Here is a 19239-nt window from a genome sequence, read left to right on the forward strand (position 1 = left end):
TATCCTTACAAAACCGAATTGTAAGGTGAGGAATGAATCATTATTATAAACCCTCATCAAAAGTTTTAAAATAGGGATTAAAATTCTTTTTCAATTTCCTTCAAAAAAAAATTCCTTTTTCAAATAAAATCCTACACTACAATTTTTTTTTTCAAATCCTACAATACATTTAACTATTTGTTACTATTCCTCCTATCATTTTTTTTATTTATCTTTTTCATATCATTTGTTAAGGACAATTTCGTAACGCAACTCATAATATCTCTTTATCATATGAAATGGTCAAAACGACTTATAATTTAAGACGGAGAGAGTATATATTATAGAAGTAGTTGCAAAATATGCTAACTTATTCAAATATAAACATATTTTTGGAGGTAACAAAAGCCACCCATAGACAAATGAAGCTTTTCCTATGATCTAATAGTCCAAAATCACATTTAACTTCACAAATAAATCTCTAACATTAATGATATTATAGTCCCAATAAAATATCAACATATTGACAAATATGATTAGTCTCATAGTAGCATATTGATAAAGGATATGTTCTGTTTGAGTAAAATTATTTTACAATGACATCTATTGACAGCTCCAATTTCCCACATCATGTTGAAACATAATTGAAATAGGCAGTTATGAATTTCTATGTTTTGTTGGCATATTGTAATTGATTATTTGTGTAAATCAATTTTACATTTACATACCAAAAAAATACATCATTTAATCTTCTATGGATAACACGGGAAATGTATATGCCTAACTGACAACATTCCTTCCCTCTCTATCCAAAAATTTAATACACAACTCAATTCTCATCATCAATTTTCTGCTGATCCTAATCTATGTGCTACAAACCTTAATTCACTGTACATTTTTGAACATTCAAATGAAAAATCAGTCATAGCCTTTAAAAGCTCTAGCAAGCTATTTTTGAGACAACTTAATGATTTTTGCCTCACATGTAAGCACTGTTTTTCAAATGCATCTTTTTCCTCATCCAACCTCTTCTCTAGTTCAACCAAAACTCTCTTCTCCCTTGCAACCTCAGGAGGATCATTAATATCATCTTCGCCTCTATTTCGATCAAATTCATCTAATCTTTTCTTTTTCTTATATTTGCACTCCCATTGATCAAATCGCTTGCTTTTGCGTGTATACTCCTTTCGTATCTCCTCGCATTTTCTCTTTAAAATCAGCTCTTGTTCTTGATGTTGATAAAGAGAATCTACCACGGCAGCGAAATGTGATAAGGCTATTCTAGCTTGTTCATCAGGAAGTTTCTCTAGATGATCATTCCAAGCATGAAGAAGGATTTGTAAGGGTGTTGAAGAAATCTTTTTCGTTGTATCACTCTCAATAAGGGTAAGATTCAGTTTTAACCAACTATATAAGGCTTTGATGAAACCCTTTTGATTTTTTATCAACTTTTCAAACTGTGATTCCAACTCTTGCATAACATTCAACAATTGATATGTTCTATCATGATGGTGTTCACTTGTTTCCGTAGGAAACTGAGAATCGAGTGATTTCAATAACTTCATGATAGTTAACTGCTTCTTATGGTGGGAATGCATGGTTCTCCACATTGTGGCCATCCTGTATTGCATGAAAAAACATCGTTAATCTTATATTCTTCTGATGATGACTAGCATAACAATTATCCGGACTATTCATGGTTCGGTTCAGGAAAAAAATCGACGAACTTTTGTAAAGGTTCAGTGACCGAATCCATGTTTGTGAACCGAACCAAGACTACCTTTACAGAAAACTGAATTGTACATTTTCAAATCGAACTATATCAAATTGTTTGTTAGTAAGTAATTGATATTAAGACTGTTACACAAAACCAAAAGCCAAATTGAACTGTATATTAGCACTGTAAAAAAATATAAAGTGTGCCAAAACATCAAATCAAACGAAGCAACACCTAAAAGAACCAAACTGTGATGGATAGTTCGCGAACTGAACTGGTTCAATTCAGTTCGTGAACTGCACATCATAGTTTGGTTCTTTTCAGTGCAGTTCGGTTTATCGGTTCTGTTCTGTTTTCGTTTTTAACCATCCTAACAATTATGCATGGCAATAAACTTACAAGATTGATCATATACAATTATAATTTATAAATAATATTGTAAAGTTATAACTCACCCATCAACAAGCTGCACAAGTTTCGGATATAATTGTTGATCGCGTAAATCATTTATCTCTGAAATTGTCGAGTCTAATAATTGCATATCTACAATGTACACTGAATCCAAATGACTAAGAGCTGCTTTTTCTTTCTCCAATGTTTCAATGTTTGAACCTCTTTTTTCAAGCTTGTCGATAGTAGCAACCGTTTTTTGGTACTCAGATTTTGTTAACTCAGCAGCCTATGAAACAATATTCAGCTGCAAAATTCAGAACAGAACAAAAAGTGTGTGGATCTACTTAATTGCAGATACAAAATTAAGCGAGTTCATGAAATAATTATGAAATTAAAGAAAGTATGGTAAATTTATTAAACTCTTAGGTAGTCCTATATCACATAAGTTTCTACTCAACTTACCTTAACTTCACTATAAAGTTTCTTTTCCCAAGCTAGCAACTTGTCTAATACAGTAGCAAGAGTTTCACGCTCCTCCGAATCAAAATCATCTTTCACTTCATCAGTATTTGGTGTTTCTCTGAAGGACCTGTCCCATGTTACAACTCGCATCACCCTTGCAGAGTAATCAAGGTGTCCTGCAAAAGAAAAATACAAAATTATAATTTATAATTCAAAAGAAAAGATAGTTATACAAAATATGGCTGCCCTTCCTTGACAACACTTAACCATAATTAGTCTATAAACATAAATCTCAACGAGGGTTGCTATATATAGCGAACCTTTGTCTCACGAATGCCTAGCAAATGCATTTTAACCGTCAGATCCCCCTTTAATACAATACAGTAGTGGTTGGCAGATTATACAGAAAGTCAAGTACAAGCCTCAATATCCTATCGTGATTCCTTCGTGAGCCTAAACATCGCGATAAGTAACTTTTCCCAATCTCAACATATAGTAAAATGAATTCAACTAGAGACTAACCAAGCACAACATGTTTAAAGGGCTCATCTACCTGTCAACTATGTTGCCTCTTATTATATATATTTCTTCTATCTCTTTCTTCTTTAAACCACTCTTACACTCATAGTTAAAACAGATTCAGTTATTTCTGTTTTCTGTTAGTAGTATTGTAAGTTATTTTTTTTGAAGGAATACAAACCTTTGTATTTCTCTAACTTCAAATAATGAAAGCATTATTGAGCTTACCTCTGAATTACTATCACCAGTTTACCAATGTATCTCATTTCAGCATTGAAATTAGCTGCGTAGTATATAGAATGCACTTAAAGAAGTGTGAAATTATCACTGTTAACATCTTTACAACATTTTTGCACTTATTTTACCACAGTTCCAAAAATAGTTTGCTTTTAAAAAAAAAACACAAAAACTCCACCAAAAATAACATATTTTTTAATAAACTCGATTTTTGAAATTATACTCAAACTCATATAAAAAGTAGTGAATGACAGATAAACTGGTTGACATCGAGTGAGAAAGTTTCTGATTAAATTTAATTAATATTTAAATTTTGGAAAATGATAAATACAGCGAAGGTATTTTTCACGAAAACATCTAGAGAGTGCAATTACTCCACACCTTTCATTAATTACACCCCATTACCTCCCTTGAAATCCGGACAACATGAAATTTAATTGGCTTAAACCTTTTCTTGATCAATTTTTCTTGATAAAAACTCTCTAGATAAATAGCAATGCTCTTAAATTTTCTCAATTACCATAATGATGATACAAGTTAATAAGCTAAACATGTACTTAAGGTACGTGGTATTTGAAAAAATGTTATAAGCCCGTGAAAAATACTACTCCCTCCCGTCCTATTTACCTTGAACAGTTTATGTATTTGATCTAGGATCTAAACCAGATACATAAATTATTCAATATATCTAAAAAGTTCATTGTTTTTTTGTAAAAAGGACCAGAGGGAGTATAAGTTTGCACCAAAGTTAACGACGGATGCAAACTCCACTTTTTTTTATCATTCGCCCTAAAAAAATCTCCACTTCATCGTACAAGTTTATATGTTACTAGACTTTTCACCCGTGCTATCGCACGGGTCTGATATAGATGAAGATTATTTTTGAACAAATGATTTTTTTAAATTGCTAGTTGCGACTAACATGTATGACATTTATATTATATTCGCAATAAGACAATCGAATATAATGACATGAAACAAAATAAATTTATCACAACCTTACACTAATATAAGATTTTATCTTACAAAAGTAGTCTAAGTTATAAGTTTTTGCTGGATGGGGTAATAGGAACGTGATCACTACTTGATATTTTTTAGACAACTTGATCACAACTTAATCATATTAATGTCCTCCACATGTTTGATTGTTTCCTCTGTGATCCAATTCAGTTCACTCTCTATACATCCAATAGCTTATTTTGTTGTTTCAAAAAAAAAAAAAACCAATAGCTTGTAGCAAAAGTGTGTCTAGGAAGCTTATTAATGCATTGTTCAATATCAGTGATTTATGATTTTTAAGATTGAATTAGTAATGTGACATAAACACACTTCAGTGGAATACAATTGTATTTTACTCTTTATTCTCTTTCAATTTTACTAAAAGTGTGCCAATTGATTAGGAACATACCTAATATGCAAAACCTGTAGTTTTTGAAAACTTGGAAATAAATTGATACTTCACTTGCTGTTAAAAAATAAATAATTTGATACATCAGACAACAATAGAACCCTTATAAGAGTGTGAAAGCCACTGATCCAAGATGACATCACTTCACTATAAAAAATCACGTGGGAGTGCTCTTGGCTTAAAACAATATGACTTTTTTAGGAGAATTGATGGTTGTTCTTTATATAGTTAGTAAAATTAATGTATTAGAATATTTCAGCATAACTATAACTATAGTTTACATAAGTATTCAACACCAATAAGTTGGTCACGGACTTACACCATTACAATGTGGGAAAAAGAGTGTTATAACACCAAAGCCACTAAAAAATTCATCAAGACACATTATTTGCCTCAATTGAAAGAAACTTAATCACTTATACTCAGCAAACTATACAGAGGCAACTTCTGCCACAGAGAAGCATGAGTTGCACAGTTATAAGGCACCTCTCACAAAATACAACAGTCTAAATGAATTCGGCAAGCTGAAAAACAGTGATATGGATAGTCTGCTAGCTACGTCTCTCTTGATTGATACATCAACTCCCCACTGAAGATACAATACAGCAACCAAAATCCTGAAACAGTATGCATATATCAACACTGCAAAAACTACAACACACTACTCAGACAGAGCAACTCCAACTCGAAGACAGGCTAAATCAAAGGTAAAATGACCAAACTATCATGACTTGACTTCCCCTTTTTTGTATAAGAAAACATGTCAAAAACAATAAGATTAAAGAAAACATGTAGAGCATCTCATCAAATATAGCTTTAGTTGACCACATTATGCCAGGTTTTGGTTGTGATATGTCAGGGTAAAAACAACATACTCTATTATCATATATTTTTTCTCTATCGAGACATGAAAAACTCAGGGCATGTGAAAAAGTAAATACATCAAAACAACTTCCAAAATTCCTACAGGAACCAAAAAACATGATAATAAGCCTCCAAATTATTCATCAATGTATATCTAAAGACTAAAGAAAGCAAAATATAATCAAGCATCATTCTCATATTACGACAATGACTTCAACATAAAGAGATGCAAAACTGGAGTAGCAAAGCTAAAAAAAATACATAATTGTGCCATAACATCTGAAACCAAATTGAAGAAAACAAAACCGACCTTAACAATTCTGCGAACCTGCTAATGGGCAACCACAAAACTCCAAGCAGAAAAATCACTAAGGCCACAAAACCAGTTTCTTGTCCCACTTAATATCAAGAGTAGAGTTTTATATTCTTAGGTTACCTCTAGAAGACAGTAGTGAAGTTTACAATCTTTCATGTCACAATGAAGCCTGCTTAATCAAAGGTTTATCCCAACAAACCGGGTGAAATGGAAATTGTGTAGGAGTTTATTCAATGGATAGAAACATAACAACATAAGATCAACTAAAGCTTCATTCCAATGAGATAGAAAAAATAAATAAATAATTAACATAATTACATAAACAATAAAACTTATATACAACTGCATTATGTAGAATAACTTCCTTTTTTATAACTATGCACGAAATCTTATGATAAGATCCACCGCAGGTATTAACACAAAAACTAATCCAATTGAATTTAGTAATAGTTGATAGCAATCATACCAAATATCAAATCCGTTGAATCATCATAGTGTTTTAGGAGCTTGGAGCACTAAACATATGTACAATTAAATAAGAGTAATTTCAATGGAAAGAACTTCAGTACCTGGTTCCCTACAGTACTCACCTACCGGTTGTTGTAGCACTGCCACAATGTTCCCATCTCCCAAATACATATCTGTTGCCAAGAATCTAAAAAAATCACTACATAATTTGGTATAGACGGTGGCGATGGAAAAATCATACCAATTGGATTAGTATGAGTTTGCTGTGATGATCTGAAGCCATAGACGGTGGCGATGGAGTTGACGGCAAGGGTGGTGCCGGAACCGAGAGCATTGGCGAAGGGAAGTGATGAGAGGAGAAAGACAACAATGAAAATGGAAAAGACACAGATGTGGCAAAGGAGCGATTTAGCTTTGCATGAGAATAGGTAGGAAACGATTTTGATATCTGTTTATCTGTTTAGGAAAATCAGGAGCGATTGGTATGAGAGAAGGTAGGAAAATAGGAGATTTTGTTAAGCAAAGGAGCGATTTTGCTATGCATAAGAATAGGCAGGAAACAATTTTTATATTTGTTTATCTGTTTACGAAAATTAGGAGTGATTTGTTATTTCTTTATTTTTTATAGATAAATAGATTAACGATTTAGTTAGGGTAAAACAGTAATTGTAGCCATTAGGGTTTTGGAAAAATTAGGGCTTCAAAATTGGCTTGGGACAACTTTTATATATAGAATAGATGAGCTTGTTATCTATATAACCTAAGTACCTAACAAACAGCTTATTCCACTTAAAATTGTCCTAAACAGGAATAAATGAGCATGGATTTTTGTGGTTACCTCTAGCAGTATCTGAAAAATTTGAATGAAAGTGGAGACGAGTAGCCTGAAGAATTACAGAAACACCACGAGCAGCTTCAGAAGCCATTATAAAATGATTATCAACTTCCCTCAACACTTGAATCATATCCATACTCACACTCTCTTTCACTCTTCCACGATCCTTCCTCTCATCACTCAAACCGCATCCTTCAACAACTTCTTCTTCATCATCATCACCATCCTCTACCTCTTCCACCACCATGTCTGATTCAAACTCCGGCATAGTAATAGCACGCCGAAGAGCAGCAGGTAAATCAGGAAGAGGAGGAGGAGGCAAGGGAACATCATAAGAAGGAGAGAATAGAAGATTTTGTTGTTGTTCACCTTGTGCAAAATCTATGATAGCCGCGCCGGAGTTCTTGAGTGAGGCGGCGTAGGATGAATGCGCGGCCGCAAAGTTGTTACGGGCGGAAACCGCCTGTTTCATGAAGTAATGACGGTCTTTACAACTTGTTATGGCTTCTTCATCTTCCATTTTTGATTGGAAACAACCCATATTTTTTCTTCTTTTTTTTTTTTTGGATTTGTTTTTTATATTGTTGAATATTGAAGGCTAGTGCTTAAGGTGTGTGATAGTGTGGAAAGGTTGAAAGCTTCAGTGACAAGGCAATGAAACGATGCCGTTTTAGTGGAGAATGTTGTTATTGCTTGGAAAAGGGAGAGAGAATATGAACTTTCTAGGTGTATCAAAGTAGAAAAGCAAAGTTGTAAAGCATGGATTCCAACTACGTCGACGTTAAGGTAACAAAACGATGCCGTTTTGGAATATTAGATTTATTATTTCTTTAGTTAACTAGAGTATATAAAAAAAATTAAAAAATTAGTTTGAGTATCCATACTCAAACTAGCATATGTTTTTTTATATACTCTATGAAGATCAAATCATAAGTCACAAATTAAATAACTTTAGTACTCCCTCCGTCCCGGATTAACTAAGTCATTTACTAAAAAAAGGTGTCCCAAAATAACTGAGTCATTTCAATTTTCAATACTACTTTCATCATTCTCAATTCAATATATTCCACTTTTTCCCTTTTATAACTCTAATTAATACTACTTTCATCATTCTCAATTCAATATATTTCACTTTCCCCTTTATTTATACATTTTTCTTAATAAGTGTGAAATGAGCCAAGGGCTCAATTAATTTGGAACGGAGGGTGTATATGGTATCTACCATTTATCTCTGAAGATTAATAATTATCTCATTTGATATATTTCCTATATATGTATTAGCACGTTAATGATGTTAAACATAATTCTTGAGCTTCCACCAAAACGCGAAATGATTTGAAACCATTCGTAGGTTCGTAGTACTTTTGTGAATTACGTTAGATGGATCCCTCTTGAAGAGAAACACACAAAATGAAAGACAATAAAAGGAAAGTGGATAGTGAGTGTGGTGCAATATAAAAAGGGAATAAAATAAGAAAGCACCGTGAGATAATAGAGAGTGGAGCCTGAAAATATAATTGTCAAACGTTTTCCGTTTTAGCTGAAAATTTAGTTGTTTGGGTCACTTATATATGGTAATTATTTAGATTTAGATAATTTTTCTGAGTATTTGTGTCTTTCTTGTGTAGCTTAGATTAAAAAAAAAGCTTAAATATGTTATTCGTCCCTGCAAATAGGGGTCGCTTAAAATTTCGTCCATGCAATCGCTAATCCTTTTTTTTTGCCCCTGCAATGTTTAATAAGTTAAAAATTCGTCCCTTGACCCAGTTAATGACTGCCACGTCATCAAAATTACCATAATGGCATGGGAATTGACGAAAATACCCCTGGCTAATTTTTTTTTCCTTCAAAAAAATTTTTTTTTTCAAAATTTTGAAAATTCTTTTTTAAATTAAAAAAATCTGAAAAAATAATTAAAAGTAAAAAAAAAATTCGGAAAAAACTGTTAAAATTAAAACTGAAAAATTTTCGGGAAAAAATCGTAAAAAAAATTCGGGAAAAAACTGAATTTTTTTTTAAGGAAAAAAAACAAAAAAAAATAAGCCAGGGGTATTTTCGTCAATTCCCATGCCATTTTGTTAATTTGATGACGTGGCAGTCATTAACTTGGTCAAGGGACGAATTTTTAACTGATTAAACTTTGCAGGGGCAAAAAAAAAGGATTAACGATTGCAGGGATGAAATTTTAAGCGACCCCTATTTGCAGGGACGAATAACATATTTAAGCCAAAAAAAAAAGACTTAATAGCAGTTTTCGCTCTCTAACTTTCACGAAGTTGCGATTTTCGTCCCCTAAGAAAAAAAAACTACAAAACTGCCCTCTAAGTTTTGCAACTGTAGCAGTTTTGGCCCCCCAAGGCCAAACAAAAATTAAAAAAAATAACACGTGGCATCTCACTTAGGGTGCCACATCAGCGTAGACCGAGCCAAAATTTGCCTTAGGGGCCAAAACTGCTACAGGTGCAAAACTTAGGGGGCGGTTTTGTAGTTTTTTTCTTAGGGGGCCAAAATCGTAACTTTGAGAAATTTAGGGGGCTAAAACTGCTATTAAGCCTAAAAAAAATTGACAAAAATAAACGATATTTGTTCATCCAAATTAACAGAGGTACATCGATACAATATAAATTTAAAATCGCTAAAAACAAAATGAATGAATCTGGAACAAACTCACAGTATCTATGTTAATCATAAATGGACACAGTACATATGTTTACAGACAATATTCAAGCCATTGAAATACTTATATTTCTGGATCTGCAATGTTATGACGCAAAAGTCATTGGTTGAACTTGCCCTTGATCAAAGCTGATTGTTAAACATGACATCCACAAAAGGAATAAGAGAAAAGTTAGAAAACATAACTCTACTTCATTCGGTCTTCAAGCAGGAAAATTTTAAGGTATTTTTTTACAAAACCACTAAGAAAAAGAATTGATGGTTGTCTCCTATTGTTTCTTGAACGTGCTTGTAAAAAAGGGTTGCAAATAGATTTGCAAGATGTTTTAAAAGGTTATTAACGTTTAAAAGGTTAACGTTTGAACTTCCTAAAGTTACATGCGAGAAAATTTACCATCAAGAGAAGGTAATTGGAAATGTTTAGGAAGAGAAGGGATTAGTAAGTTTGTTTATCTGCATGCAGCTTTGTGTGAATCCTTAAGACTTTATCCACCTGTCCCTTTTGAGCATAAATCTTCATTGAAACCAGATGTACTTCCTAGTGGACATAAGATTAAGTCAAATACAATGATAGTGTATTCTCTATATTCAATTGGAAGAATTGAGGAAATTTCGGGAGAAGATTGCTTGGAATTTAAGCCAGAGAGATGGATTTCTAAGAAAGGAGAAATAATTCATGTACCTTCTTACAAGTTTATTGCTTTCAATGCTGGACCAAGGAGTTGTTTAGGTAAGGAGATGAGCTTCATTGAGATGAAAATGATTATTGTAGCAATACTTTTGAATTATCACATTCATGTGGTTGAAGGTCATCCAATAAAGCCAAGTACGTATTTCTTTAATCCTACACATGAAACATGGCTTGAAGGTTATGGTGAAAAAAAGAAGTATTTGAGGATCTAAGGAGATATTTTGAAAATAAATAAATTGTGTTTAGAAGCTACATGCAATGTTTATTTAAATTTGAATTTTAACTTTACTTTTATGTTTTACATGTATGTTGATGTGTTTTTCCAATAAAAGAGTATAAATATATTATCTATGTTATTGTTATATTTGTCTCATAATGTTGAACATGATTTTGAAAATTATTAATAGCTGATTTGTTTAAAGCCTTTATACTTTATATTCAAGTCAAACGAGAGTGAACGTATAATAATTAGACTCTTTCTTTTTTTACCTTATTAATTTCCCGCGCACCATATACAGTTCGGATTATATAATCTGAACGACGGATTATATAATCTGAACGACATAAGCATCTCATAAAAACCTTCAAAACATATTAAATAGAGTGCACGAAAAACTTATAGAATGGGAAAAATAATGGCCTAATAATTAATCTAATAAGGCTTGAAATTCATATATATTAGTCTAACATATAAAATAATTAAGTCCATGCACCACTAGGGTAGGGTGTATAGTAATTAATCTAACATCATTACATTTACAAATTTACAACAATGTGTCTTTAAATCCTAAGTTTCTATGATCTTCCGGTGAAAGCTTTAAGACGAGCAATAAAATCATCATAATCAGGTAGAGTAGAAGGCACACGCCATGCACCACCCCACATTTGTGCATACCCTTTTGATGATGATGTTTCCACTGATGTTGTTGGTTTCATTCCACTTGAATCAATATTTTTCTCTATTGGTTCAGAATCTGATGTTTTTTTGGAAGTTATTTCACCTTTGTTATTAGTTTTTTGTGGTTTGAGGTAAGGGGGTGGAATTAGCAAAAAGGAATTTGGTTTCTTGATTTCTTCAACTTCTTCATTTTCAGATATGCTTCCAAATGAACTTGAACTAGCTTTTCTTCCATGATGATGAGATGGTGATGTGTCTGTGCTTGTTGTTTCATCATCACTACTACTATATTGGTGCTTTGTCTCATTTTGTTTGGATGTATTCAAGTCACTTTCATTTTTGTGTTCTCCTCCTCCAGTTCCACCAGATTGTGTCCCCTATTATTGGTCAGTTTATGTATTATACACACTATATTAGTTGTGTTATAGCTTGACACTTGATACTGATTAATTAATAAATTATCAATTTAATCTCTGAAATTATAAACACTATATTAACAACTCATTTCTATGTTTGGGTGAATTCTCGATTAACAACTCATTTCTATGTAATCAACTCAATTGTTACATAATTATCTCACTTGTCACGTCTTAAAAAATCAACCTCAAATGCATAGGTGGAGAAAATGTTGGATATTTTAAAAGTTGGGATACCAAAATTGTGAATAAGGTAACTAAAACTATATGTAAACCCATTGAAATTAATCAAATATCAAAATGATCTCAAAAATCAAAACCCATAATCACATTAGTATGTAAAAGAATCTTTATAGGACTAATATAATTGGTTATTCCAATTTCATGAACCATTTTATAATTTTGTTAATCTCAAGAATCAATTTTTTTGACTCTTCAATCAAGGACCAAAGTAGGTGAATCACTCAATTATCAAATTATAATTCATATTTGTGATAAAACAAAGCCATTACTTTTTCCACCATATGAGCTTCTTGCACGCCCTATTTGGATTCTAAAATCCAAAATATTTCAACATATTTTTGGATGTTTTACGTGGTTTTTATGCGGTTCGGATTAAATCCGAACTCCATAGGACTCGTGAGAAGCTCATATGAAGAAAAAAAAACAGTCTAAAACAAATGCCTCGTTCGCTTGGATATATATAAAACTAGTCACAATGTTTTTTTGAAGGAAAAGCTCACAATGTGAAAATTTACTTACTTCATATAATGATGGGTGTGTATAAAGCATTTTCTTCAAAGCCTTCCCATCCCATTCTATAGAGAACTCTTGTGCAATATCATATAATAACCTTATCTTCATTTCTCTTGTAGGAGAATGTCTCAACTTCTCAACAAACTAAGGAACAACAATTATGTAAGAAATCCTTAAAAACAATAATAAATATGCTCAAGATAAGTATTAACAATTAAAAAGATTTTTTTTGAGTATACTCTACAAGAGTGGATCATTGGTTTTACCTCTTTATTTATATATGGTTCAAGAGAATTTCCATATTTTTCTGTAAACAAAGTTCTAAGGTCACGCAATTCTGGTAGATCAGAAATTCTTGCTGCAGCATACATCAATGATGGTATAGCTTCTTTGCATTCCTCAGGGCATTCACTATATAAGAAATTAGTTCATGTTATATAAATAAGATAAAATATTATCATGCTATTTTTTTCATGTTTAAGAATTGATACATAATTTAGTGCATATACATATAAGGAAAAGCACACCTCTGCTTAACTAACTCTTCAAGATGATCTGATATGCATCCAATAAACTTTTCAATGAATTCATAGCAGGATAATATTTTTTCCTCAAACAGAAGCCCTTCAGTCTGCTTCAAATGCAAAGAGCAATTATGTCTTCAAATACAAATATAGCATCGACACTTCATATTAAAAGCGTATCACATGTCTGACAAATGTTCCAACACCGACACAACACGTATCACATGTCTACGTGTCAGTATTAGTGTCGTGTTTGACGTTTGTGCCAATGTTTAATTTATTGTCATGTGCATAATATGAATCAATACAACAATACTTGTAAGCAAAATTTAATGGTGAAAAGAGAATATTATACCCTTTTATATGCATCATAATCATGTCCACTCCTAAGAAGCTCAACAATGTCATTCTTCGTAAACTTCTGAATAGCTCTTCTCTTCTTCTCCATCGTCTCTAACCGCGTCTTGATACATTTTATGTATGATATACTGTTTTTTTTTTTTTTTTGTCAAAGCCAAAGCCAAAACATAAATTAGAATAAACAAACACCAAATAATTTTTTTTTTCAATAGAAAGACAAAGAATCAAAGAATTAAAAATCACAATTTTAGTTACTGGTTAGTGCTGTAATGTACCATTTTGAATAGAACTTAGGCTTCAATAACCACCGAAACATTTGTATCATAGAATATATGAGGAGACCCTATTGACTAAAAGTGAAATGTCTTTTCTTGATGTTGTTGGATATTTTAGAGGCAATGTTGTGGTAAATTAAATATAGATGTATTGTATTTAATTAGAATGATTGAACATAAAGTTAAAGATAAGAATAAGCATTTAGGAGACCTCAAAGAAAAGAAATGAAGCTCTCATGAAGAGAAAAACTCAAAACTCCATAGAGAAGAAAAAAGATGTAAAATAAAAATTGTATAATATAATACTTTGTTTGTGTCCAAATATCTTTTCTCAAAACGTTTTAGTTATTTCAAGTTGTTTGGCTCATTGAACTTGATTTATGGTTGTCTCCAAAATGAGGGAATCAGAAAGGAATGTACTTATAATAAACTAAGAAAAAAAAAAGTGTCACAAGCAATGACAAAAGTATGTCAAATTTTGCGTGAACTTGAGGCGGAAAATGTTGGCAAATGCATGCAGGTAGTGCATATCCATTCATTGAGTCAAATATTAATTCTTCATTTCTTATTCAATACAATACAATATAATACAATTTTTAGAAAGTAAAATGAGAAATTGCGTGGTAGAGACGATCAAAAAAAGAGCAAAAATGCATGGTGACTTGATGAGAAAAATGTTTGGTTCATGGCCCTTGAGTTGCACTTGCTTTATTCTTAAACTATACTATATGATATTGATATATATATATATATATATATATATATATATATATATATATATATATATATATATATGGGGTTTGCTAGAACACACCCACTAGTTTTTATGTGGGAGTGTATTAGCAAGTAAATAACTAAAAAGTGGTTAAATACACCCTAAGGTGTATGTTGCTATAACACACCTTCTAACAAAAACAAGTAGGTGTGTTCTAGCAAATCCTATAGGCATTTGCTAGAACACACCCACTAGTTTTTATGTGGGAGTGTTTTAGCAAGTAAATAACTAAAAAGTGGTTAATTACACCCTAAGGTGTAGCTTTGCTAAAACACTCCCACATAAAAATTAGTGGGTGTGTTCTAGCAAACCCCTATATATATATATATATATATATATATATATATATATATATATGGGTTATGTTACAAGCCACCCTTTGGTGGTGTCTTTTATCAAGTCACACCTTAAGGTGTGATTTTCACTTTTTAGTTATAACTTTGATAAAAGACACCTTCTTAAAAGTAAGTTGGTGTCTTTTTGGAAATGCCCATAGAGTAACTTGATAAAAGACACCTTCATAAAAGGTGTCTTCTATCATAACCCTATATATATATATATATATATATATATATATATATATATATATATATACACTACTACAAAATTGGGAAAATATAGCGCCTCATAAATAGCGCTTTTAACACTAAAGCGCTATAAATTAAAACATGGAGGTCTTAGCTAGCGCTTTTTTGAAAAAGTGCTATCTATCATTTTAAGTATATATAGCGCTTTGTATTGAAAGCGTCAGTATAGGTTAAATAAAAATAATAGTTATCTAAATAAAAAACATGATTAATCGTATATGGCGCTTTTTATGAAAAGCGCTATATATAAATCAACCTTAAATAGCGCTTATAGTTTAAAAAAAGCGCCATTGTATGCTTGAGAAAGATAGCGCTTATAGGTTAAAAAAAGCGTCATTTTATAAAGTGATTTAATGTACATTAACTAACAGGTCCCCTGTTCGATCCCCTGCATAGCATATTTCAAATATTTTTTGAATTTTTATGAAAAATGAATTGCAGTAACAAAACACACCTTTTTTTAATTTTTTTTTTGGTACAAACCTTTATTTAATTCTTTTATCATATATATATAACAAACTAAATCAAATGTACCAAATATATATATATATATATATATAACAAACTAAATCCAAACTTTTTCCAAAAAACAAATCCAAACTATATATAACAAACAAAATCCAAACTTTACAAAAAAAAAACAAATCCAAACTTTTTCCAAAAAACAAATCCAAACTAAAAAAACAAATCAAATGTATCCTGGTCCCACTAAATCCTACTTTTCCATAAATCATATCGTCAAAAAAAAAAAAATTGGCTTCAAGTTCTCACACAGCTTTTTCACGTTCCTCACGTTTTCACGTTCCATAAATCAACTCCCTTTTTCCAAAAATCGCTGGCCTTAATCCCCTTCCATCACTCTCTCCCTCACAGCTCTCTCTACCTCGCCGGCCGGAAAACGTACGAATTGTGTAACATCCCAAAACCAAGGAGTAGAAATTATTAAACTTTGAAAAAATTAAGATAGTAATTTAACAGTTCAAATTTAATTAGATTGATGATTTTAATTAACATGAGACAATGTATGATAATTTAAGTTTTTTCTTTAAAAAAAAAGAAGATAATTTAAGTTTACATTTTATTATTTTATAGCTATATTTTAGAATCGGTTTTATAAATAAAATAAATAGTAGAAGCTAGACTATAGGAAATGATCATTTGAAATCCAATTTGAAGCATATCGTTTAATTGGGAAACTGAATCAACTATCTAATAGGGATGGATAACTATAGTTGTTATACTATAAAAATTAAAATTAATATCAAAGGAAGTTAGTTACCTAGTATTATGTAAATTGGATCTATTGGGATTTATATAAAGCACTCTTATAAAAAATAAAAAAAATAAAAAGAACTCTTATAAATAAAACCAAAGACATGTTACTTGGCTATTAAAACACGTAGAAGAAAAAGAAGAGAAACAAGAGGAAAATATGCTTTGGTCGGTGTCGAGAAAATCAGCCGCTAGTTTCAATTCATTCTAGATTTTAACAGGTGAGTAATCACACCCTTTAACTCTTCCATGGTATATATCGATTTTTGAAAGAGTTACAATTTATTGGTATAATTTATTTGATGAAAACCTAACCCTATTAGTTGGAGGATTTTATGAAATACAATTAGTTTGATGAGGTGTTGATATATTATTTTAGATGATGAACCATGAATTGGTTATATACATGCTATTCGATTTAGGTTGCTGTCCTTATGAATATGTTCTTCGGTTTTGTTGTTTATACGATATGATATACCTGCCTATGCCCTCGCTGCTATCTAGCCTAGTATTAAGGTCCATGCACTGTGTATATGTATACTTCTTTTTCTCGTTGAAAGTACCGTATATAGGAGGCATATTCATCATTTGCTAGTTATTACTAATTCATCATTATAAGCTTATATACTATACACACGATGCATGATTATTGATGTAGGATTATAAACAAATTATTATATGCAGCATGAATTTATGTACTGTATATACAGGTATATATTCTTGAGGAATTTAATATTCAATGTGATTTTAAGATGGAAGTTAAAATGAAAATTATTCTCATTATTATCAAATGTGCTTTAGATGAGCTATGTGCTCCATATGGATGAGTCTTGTACTCCACAATTACTTACCCAGATGAGCTATGTGCTCCATATATTTTCTGTTATAATATATGCAGTACATTGATGATTTCAAGTGTGTGATATACTCAAAAGATAAACTAAGAAATCCAAGAAGAATGGTGTCAGTTCATGCTCAGCCTAAAAGTGATATGATATTTTTATGATAAGGTGGGTTTCATGTTTCTAAATATATTTGCTATAGAAGTGGTAGTTGTTTTAATTTATAATCTTGCTTTAATTTGTACACATGATCGGTAGTACTTTGAATTTATCTTTAATATAATATAGTGTTATTGCTTAATGGTGTTTTAATAAATTTAACAACATATCATGGATCCGAGTACAGGTTTGATAATATAGCATAACAACCTTAAAAAATTAGTGTATGAATAATATAAATAATTTGATTGATACAAACTTATTTTATTTTTTTGTAGTGTCCTCGCCAAGAAAATGGTATAGATTGCGGGTACTTTGTGATGAGGTTTATGAAAGAGATTCTCATTTCAAAACAAAACGAGATTCCAAAGCTGGTATGTTATTTTTATATTAAAGTATAATATTTGTATATAATTAAGTTTATTAAGTAATATGGTTATTTTCTGTTATAATATATGCAGTACATTGATGATTTCAAGTGTGTGACATACTCAAAAGATAAACTAAGAGAAATCCAAGAAGAATGGTGTCAGTTCATGCTCAGCCTAAAAGTGATATGATATTTTTATGATAAGGTGGGTTTCATGTTCCAAATATATTTGCAATAGAAGTGGTAGTTGTTTTAATTTATAATCTTGCTTTAATTTGTACACATGATCGGTAGTACTTTGAATTTATCTTTAATATAATATAGTGTTATTGCTTAATGGTGTTTTTTGGTATATATTCAGGTAGAGGAGAGTGAACGAAATTTGGAAATGAATGATGATTTGCCTGCTTGTTTTGGATAAAAATGTTGAGAAGATCAAGAAGATAGATGAAGACTGCATGATACCATAGAAGATTTTGATCTTTATGTTAACTAATTAGTTGTAACTCCTAGAGATATCTATGTTACCATATTAGAGGCTATACATTTCTGACTTTTATGATATATATATACATACATTATGATATGGTTAAGTTTTATTTGATAAATAATAGTCTCAATTATAACGTGCCAAAATTATATATATTTCCCTTTAAATTTCTGACTTTATATATATTTTACTTTAAATTAATAAAAAACGCTATCTGCAAAGGAAAAAAAAATTGACAACAAAATAAAATAAAATAAATGCTTCTCCTAGCACTTTTTTTCCTTTATAAAGCGTTATCTAAACATATTGTTACATAGCGCTTTTAAAACAAAAATGCTGTTTTTAAACCTGTATTAGATGGCGTTTTTTTATAGAAAGCGCTATCTAAGGAGATTCTTAGCTAGCGCTTTTTGACATAAAGCGCTATATAAACCATGCTTTAGCTAGCGCTTTGTACAGAAAAAAAGCGCTATATTACTTTTACCAGCGCCATTTACAGTAGCGCCTCAAAAGCGCTATCTAAAGCAAAAAAAAAGCGCTATATAAGCCCATTTTTGTAGTAGTGATATATTCCCTAAAAAAAAATATATATATATATATATATATATGTGTATATATATATATATGTGTGTATATATATATATATATATGTATATATATATATATATATACTCCCACATAAAAACTAGTGGGTGTGTTCTAGCAAACCCCATATATATATATATATATATATATATATATATATATATATATATATATATATTCCTTTTTTAATGTTCAGTTGATCACTTTGCTTAGTTGCCAAGTAAACTCTGGCTGCTGCATATATAACCATGGGGCTAATAATCAATGCAAAATTTAAAGCGTGTGAACTTTTGGGCATGATTAAGGTACCTTGTCCTAATGTAAAGGTTCTATTTAGGTGGACATACTAAATATTGTCTTATAAA

At 31.0% G+C, this 19239-nt stretch overlaps 2 protein-coding genes and 1 long non-coding RNA gene across 3 annotated transcripts; 1 reads left to right on the top strand and 2 right to left on the bottom strand.

Moving 5' to 3' along the window:
* Nucleotides 1-585: 585 nt before the first annotated feature.
* Nucleotides 586-7913, bottom strand: LOC146926134 (protein ROLLING AND ERECT LEAF 2-like). The gene is made up of 4 exons (XM_085758522.1): nucleotides 7202-7913; nucleotides 2552-2727; nucleotides 2152-2375; nucleotides 586-1599 (listed from the first exon to the last, which is right to left on the bottom strand). The coding sequence occupies exons 1-4, from the start codon at nucleotides 7737-7739 to the stop codon at nucleotides 822-824; spliced, it is 1716 nt and encodes a 571-aa protein (XP_085614648.1). The 5' UTR covers nucleotides 7740-7913; the 3' UTR covers nucleotides 586-821.
* Nucleotides 7914-11212: 3299 nt separating this feature from the next.
* Nucleotides 11213-14504, bottom strand: LOC146926135 (uncharacterized). Its single transcript, XM_085758525.1, has 6 exons — nucleotides 13795-14504; nucleotides 13515-13647; nucleotides 13163-13266; nucleotides 12902-13046; nucleotides 12642-12779; nucleotides 11213-11840 (listed from the first exon to the last, which is right to left on the bottom strand). Exons 1-6 carry the CDS (start codon nucleotides 13842-13844, stop codon nucleotides 11361-11363), a joined length of 1050 nt encoding a protein of 349 aa, XP_085614651.1. The 5' UTR covers nucleotides 13845-14504; the 3' UTR covers nucleotides 11213-11360.
* A 2760-nt stretch (nucleotides 14505-17264) lies between these two features.
* Nucleotides 17265-18410, top strand: LOC146926136 (uncharacterized). Its single transcript, XR_015008104.1, has 4 exons — nucleotides 17265-17438; nucleotides 17708-17803; nucleotides 17891-18004; nucleotides 18161-18410. It is a non-coding gene; the product is annotated as an uncharacterized LOC146926136 (long non-coding RNA).
* Nucleotides 18411-19239: the final 829 nt, after the last annotated feature.

The sequence above is a fragment of the Medicago sativa genome, chromosome 4 (assembly GCF_051527215.1).
Source record: "Medicago sativa cultivar Bolivia chromosome 4, Bolivia_mono, whole genome shotgun sequence".
Lineage (NCBI taxonomy): Eukaryota > Viridiplantae > Streptophyta > Magnoliopsida > Fabales > Fabaceae > Medicago > Medicago sativa.

Excerpts from the sequence above, each read along its gene's own strand:
- LOC146926134 (XM_085758522.1), bottom strand. The coding sequence starts at position 7,739 with ATGGGTTGTTTCCAATCAAAAATGGAAGATGAAGAAGCCATAACAAGT. Across the intron at positions 2,728-7,201 it reads TTTTTCAGATACTGCTAGAG|GACACCTTGATTACTCTGCA; the intron begins GTAACCACAAAA and ends TTTCTTTTGCAG. Across the intron at positions 2,376-2,551 it reads AACTTTATAGTGAAGTTAAG|GCTGCTGAGTTAACAAAATC; the intron begins GTAAGTTGAGTA and ends ATTGTTTCATAG.
- LOC146926135 (XM_085758525.1), bottom strand. The coding sequence starts at position 13,844 with ATGATACAAATGTTTCGGTGGTTATTGAAGCCTAAGTTCTATTCAAAA. Across the intron at positions 13,648-13,794 it reads CCTAAGTTCTATTCAAAATG|TATATCATACATAAAATGTA; the intron begins GTACATTACAGC and ends AAAAAAAAACAG. Across the intron at positions 12,780-12,901 it reads AACCATATATAAATAAAGAG|TTTGTTGAGAAGTTGAGACA; the intron begins GTAAAACCAATG and ends GTTGTTCCTTAG.